Consider the following 6,386-nt stretch of genomic DNA (forward strand, 5'->3'; position numbering starts at 1 on the left):
AGCGCCTCAGCCCGCCGCGCCTCGCCGGGCGCTGAGGGGAGCCCGGGCCGCGCCCCCGGCGGGCTGTCAGGCCCCGCTGCAGCAGCCGCCTGGTTAATCAGAAACTCCCCGCGGGGCCGATGCGGCCTCTCCCGCTGCTGTGCCCGGGCCTCACGCGGCTGAAGTCCAGCTGCCGGCCCGGTGCTGAGGCTCCCGGCCGCCCGGTTCCCCGCGGGCAGACGGGGCTGCGCGTCGCGCCAAGCCCGGGCAGGCCGCAGCGGGCCGGCCCCGTCCTGGCCTGTCCGCAGGCTGGGAAGCCGGGGTGCCCGCCCGCCCTCAGGGGTGAGCGTGGGGAGCCAGCCCAGCCTGCTGCCATAGAGGTGTTCAGTGCTTGGGCCACAACAACCGGTGCGTTTAGTTCTTATACTCCCAAGTAGGACGCTAGGCTTTACAGATGCTCGATGTAGCAGGCCTTTGTTAGTGGTTACCGTAGAATCATTTAGATTGGAAAAGAATTATCTGTGATCCCTATTTAAACAGATGCTGATTGCTCAGATCTTCTCCTACGCTCTCGGAGAGCTGGATTCAGAAAGCAACCTATATAAACCGAAATGCCTTTTGTCAAAGGCTGTCCCGCATGCTTGCGCTGTGAGGTCACTCCAGTTAGCAAAGCGTATAATGGTTTATCCTGGCTCCATGTTTCCAAACCGCACCCTGGCACTTCGGGATGGAAAAGTACGTGCAGTGCTGTATAGTCTTGTCCAGTCCTTTCAGATCTCGTTGCCCCTTCCCGTTCCTACGATTTTGGAACCACTGAGATTGAAAACGAGGCAATTAGAAACCTAAAATTGTTTCCAGCAGCGTATTTGCCCGTGAGTGACTGTGCCAGTTATTGTGCTTTTTCTGGTCCAACATCTTTTTCTTTTGAATGTTTTCCTCTTGCTCTTGCTGGGAAGAAAATCTATACAAGTTACAAATTAAGCTGTCTGACTACAGAGTGAACAAACTATAAAAGTGTGATTCAAAAGATAAAAATGTAGGCATAGGGAATTAAGAGTGTTTATGGTTACAATAAAACAATACCTTGTAAAAAGTATCCAGAGTGCATTTATTCAAAAAATGGATTTTTAAGTTGGCAGTTGTTTTAACAGTTATTTTATGTGCTTAACTTACAGTAACATGAAAGCACATCTGAAATGGAGGCTTTCTGGTGGAAGGAGTTTTAGCCATCTGTAACTTCCAGCTTGCTAATAATACACAATGCCTGCAGTGAGGGTTTTAGCATGGTGTAGCTCAGAGCCCCTCAACACTTGCACTTCAGCTGTGAAACTCCTCCCTACTCTGTGGGAGAGGCTGTTTGGAACCGCACTCCTGTCTGCTCACTGCCCTCCTCATGAAGGTTGCAACCACCTCATGATGGGTCGCATTCCAGGTCATCCCTCATACCTCTACTTTCAGGCTCTTTTAAGGTTTTACTTCCCATAGACCAGTTGTGTTGGAATCTACTGCTGATTCATAAACCCACCTTTAATGCTTAGCTTTTCATTGTGCTTTTTTTTTTTTTTTTTTTTCTTTTTTGGCATGGTATACTATCTGCAGTACATCAAGCTGTTTGCTGCCAGAAAAACACCTTGGATTTCTGGTTAATCCCTGTTTTCTTTTTTTCCACAGAACTTTTAATTCATCTGAAGTTTGAGAAACCCTAACTTGCAGGAGCTTTTCCCAGGACAGCTGGGCATGCAGCAGCAGACTGGTGTGCAGCACAGGGAGCAAACCGATCACTTCAGCAGATCCATTAGAAAGAACCGAGGGATGGGAAGTGGGCTGGAGAGTGTGTCCTCTAGTGTGAGGCACTGGATGGTGAACTTCCTATCACTATGGACCACAGAGCCTGTCAAGACTGAATCTTACATGTGGCAAGTTTATTTGCAGTCCTCAGTACAGATGTGAACGGGAGAGAAACAAGTGACTGAATTTCAAGAAAGACGGAATGGAAGTGAAGGTTCAAGTGGCTTGTGTTCAAGGTTAGTGTCTATGTCAACTGTAGGGCAGGCTGCAAAATGAAGCATTTCAGAACTGTGCAGTAAAGTCACAGCCCCCTAAGTGCCAACTGCCATTTTGATTAGAGTAGGGTTTCAGAATCATGACCACGACAATTACTGTTATGAAGGATATTGCATGCAAGTGGAGTGGTTTCCTTTTTCAACTGAAGCCAAACAGACGGCATTTCATTAGCCTCTTTTTCCTCCTCCTCCTCTTCTTTACCCCAACAATGTGACCTAATACGGGAGTATGGATGCTGGAAACTTAGTTCAAAAAACAGCAGGATAGAGTAATGAAACAAAGGTGCATCATGAGCTATTAAATATAAAAATCACCTCTGGTTGTCTGTGAGACAGGTCCCTGGAGGTAATGAAAGTATTCTGAAATGTTTACTTTATTCTTATACTTTGCTTTAGGTATCCTCACTTGACCACTGAGGCAGAACACTAAATTAGGTGGTGTTCTACTCTTTCTGGTATGTATTTTCTCATACCCTTACGTTCATTTATTTCTGTCAATTTATTGGCATTTATGCTATTGGTAATCTCATTGTTTTGGGCTCAGTGTCAGTCATCCAGATACACAAGATGATGTGGTCTTACCACTGTAGCATGGTTAATATACACCAGATGTGCAAGGCTACATGTTGGCAATTGAATTACTGGAAAGCGTGTCACAAATTACCTCTAGAGTCACACTGCCTTCTGCAATACAGAAATTGAAGTGACACTAGAAGTCTGAGCAAGTGTCTTTCTGCTGAATAAACCATTGACTTGTAAGAAGCTTATCCAGTGGACCCATGATTAATCCTTCTGGCTTTGGGGGAAGAGAATGGAGAACACAAATCACAATTATCTCAACTGTTATGTAGATGGGCAGGAAGACAGACAGGCAGGCAGGCAGGAAGGAAAGCTTCCATAGAGGAATTCAAGGAGTATAGGCAAATTCCCCAGCAATATGTTCAGAGCCATTTCCTAGATCATCTACAGATGGTAGCATGTTGCAGGCTCTGAGGTTATCTCCCTTTTCATCCAGTCAGCTTCAGCACTGAATATGCGTTCAAAATGTAAGGAATATGGCCTTGTACCATGTAGCATCACATACTTTCAAGGCAGGTTCAGCTAAAATCTGCCCACATATACATGAGTCATAACTCAGAAGCACGCTCCAGTGTAGACATCCTGAGTCATTTCCATCTCAGAAGCTTATAAATATTTAGTTAGCCACTTAGCTTTTAATTTAGCAGAACAACAAAGATTCATTAGACAAATCTCCAGAATTATCTTTTGCTATGAAGCTTCTTAAATACTTCCACTCTTGCAAGTGCCTTTTCATCTCTATGCAACTCAGAATTATTTGATAAATATAACTTCGAAAAAATATAGTTGAACTAAGATTTAATTTCTCCTGATTCTGGTCCTTCTATAACTAATTACATCTGTTTCAAATGCCAGCTTTGTTCATTGCAAGAATGTGTTTTCATTTTAGCAACAACTGATGAACCCTAATAAGGACATGTCTCTCCTGATGTGGAGTGGCATTTAGCTCTTCCTAAAGACCACTGTTGATCTGCTGGTCCAGCAGACCATGCTGGAGTCAGTGGAGATGTATCTGAACACATAGATATGTTAAATGGAAAATACATCAATACACTTTTTGGAAAAAACACCTAAGGTTTTTGGGAAAAAAATAATAAAAAAAGCTTGCTTGTGTATCTGTATTTTTTTGGCAGTGGCAGGAGGGGAAGAGAAGATTCGTAATGTTTAAGGATATAGCATTAGGAAAAACTAATAGTTATTGTTTTGCAAAATCATAAATTTGTTGTTATGACAACAAGTGTTTGAGTTAAAAATATTTGTTATATAAAAATGTGATTCCTGAATATCTCTCCAATTACCAGATTAAACCAGAAATCAGTAATTGCTTTATGGACCATCTTTCAATGCAAACTGTTTACCGACTGCTGGAGTCCTATGAATCACAGACTGAGCAGCACCCCTCTAGCAGAGCCGTTTGAACCCTGTAACTGAAAGGGAATCAGCAAAGATGAAAACCAGGTTGGCTTGATGCTTTCTTTTTTCCCCCTTGGTCAGCAGTGCTTTTTCTGTCTGCTATTTTGGTTGATTGATTTTTATTTAAGTAATACACACACAGAGACGCAACATTTATGTGTTTTTAAATTTTGATAAAACAAAACATCTATTCATGACTTTGCTGTACTATCAGAAAAAATACTGTATCATTCTCTATACAACATGTACAATAGGTTCCTGTTTTCTACGGTCTGGACTTTGCATCCTCACCAGCAGGGAAACTGTTGGTTCAAGAAGAACATGTGGATAGTATCAGAACTAATGTCTGTCTGGAAGAATACAGTCTTAGGTAAACTTGGCAATGGGACAAAGGAAAGGACTAGTTAAAGGCCAAGTCAACAGAATAATTATTGTGGCCTCAGTATAGGTGATGGTAGGAGCAAAGCCTTCCCAAAGGAAGAAAAGAGTTTTGCAACTGCAAAGGCAGAAAGCACACACCCACCCCCTCAAAACCCCCCAAATCCTAACCAAATAAAAAAGGTGAGGCGAGGTTTTCTCTCTTACTATAACATGTGTTCTTATTATACTGAAATTGCCATAGCAATATAGCTATAGCTATTCATTATAGCATGAAAGGCTTAATCAAAACCAAGCACCACAGGCTGCAGAACCGTGATGAACAGCCAGCATCATAGAGCTGACTTGTTATTTTCTAGTGAATTATAATAATTATGCCATTATCAGAGCAAGGTACCAAAACGAGAGCTGTATCTAGTTTTGGGTGCTTTTCTGTAAAATTTCTGATGTTGAAGGTGACTCAAAATACTGCACAACCAACCAACATTATATTACGGTATTTCAAAAGCCTAAATTATGAGAAGTTTCTACTTAGTTTAAAAAACAGAGGTGATTTTAAAATCTTCAGGTGATTAATTTTTTGTTTCAAACTCAAAGGATAAATTAACATTCTGAAAACTATTTTGTGGAAGATTCACAATTGTAAAAGGTCTTAGAATATTAAGTTTTATAAAGTAGCTTGTGGCATGGTTACGAGTCAGTTTGAAATAATATCACCTTGTAGGTCTAGCCACCTGCTCTTGTTTCCACGTACTTGATTAGAATGGCTGCCTGACTTGGACCAAGTGGGAATTCTGCCTAACTGTTGTACATTCAGAGCATTTTTTAAGGATTTTTCACCTGGGGAATTGAACAGAGAATTATCTGTTTAGGTCTGTATGAATATGTATTCTACATCATGATCATATGCAGCATTCATGAGGACAGAAACACAGGTTGTGGTAGGAAGGATAAACTGTTTCTTCCTTTTCAGGACTTTCCTCAATCTGATATTTATAGTACAGAACCTTTTTGTTTGTTTGCTACACATTCTTATTTATCTTGTCTTTAACCTTGGCCCGATAAATAAAAAAAAAAAAAAAAAAAAAAAAAAAAAGGAAAAAAGAAACGGAAGTCCCTGTCCCTAGGAGCCTACACATTTAGTGTAGATACAGATAAAATCAGATACTTCTACAACATCTCATAAAACACATTCTCTTCATTAACTGCACCACTATTACGGACTAATACAGCAATAGATGTTAAATGAAACATTTCTAATGATCTTACATGTATTAAAATACATCATCTGCACCCATTGTGATTTTAGTGGCATAGCAGAAAAAATGAATGCAGTGGTGGCACAGGCACCAGAAAGTCATTAAGTAGTACAGTTCTGCCAGCTCTCTTATATACTTAGGATTGCTGGCTACACCCCTTCGCAGCTAGAATAAGCATTACAAGTAAAAAAAGAACATGTAGCTGCTGACAATCAGTAAGGCCTCAATGTTTACATATAAACATAATTCCTGGAAACACATCAGAATCTGAAAATACGGTTCTGTCTACTGATTCTATGCCTTTTTTTAATTTTTACACCACCACCACCCCCGCCCCAATCTTTCTGAAGTGTTTTTAGGAGATCATTAATTTCCAGTGGTATTTCCTTCATTAGAAATAGAATCAATTATGTCTGTTTAGGTAAACCTCTTTCTATTTCACTTTACAGCTGTATGCAGTCCAGGCCTTACTGCATTTTGGCTGCTCCAGCACATCTTCCCCCCCATCCAATACAGGAAGCCATGAAGTCATCCTTTTTGTCGTTTTGGGAAGAAGAGCCCAGTATGTGCAAAGAATCATATGGACTTTTTTTAATTGCAGAAGTGGTACCAGACTGCAAAGTCTGCATCCCAACTTTCTTTGCTTTTGGCATTGTTCGAGTCTGAGCCATTTACAAAAATAGTCACACTCCTCAGAACCAGATTTCAATCTCTC

General features: G+C 41.2%; 1 protein-coding gene across 3 annotated transcripts in view; it reads left to right on the forward strand.

The window, feature by feature from the left end:
- The first annotated feature begins 20 nt into the window (after positions 1–20).
- The window catches only part of LRRC31 (leucine rich repeat containing 31), a 58,831-nt gene continuing 52,465 nt past the window's right edge, over positions 21–6,386 (forward strand). For all 3 annotated transcript variants that reach the window (XM_037406145.1, XM_037406148.1, XM_037406147.1), the window contains exons 1-2: positions 21–387; positions 1,651–2,003. In XM_037406145.1, the coding sequence (XP_037262042.1) occupies positions 1,970–2,003 (34 nt within the window). In that variant the 5' untranslated portion in view covers positions 21–387; positions 1,651–1,969. The remainder of the gene's footprint in view (positions 388–1,650; positions 2,004–6,386) is intronic.

Source organism: Falco rusticolus, chromosome 13 (assembly GCF_015220075.1).
Source record: "Falco rusticolus isolate bFalRus1 chromosome 13, bFalRus1.pri, whole genome shotgun sequence".
Taxonomy (NCBI): Eukaryota; Metazoa; Chordata; class Aves; order Falconiformes; family Falconidae; genus Falco; species Falco rusticolus.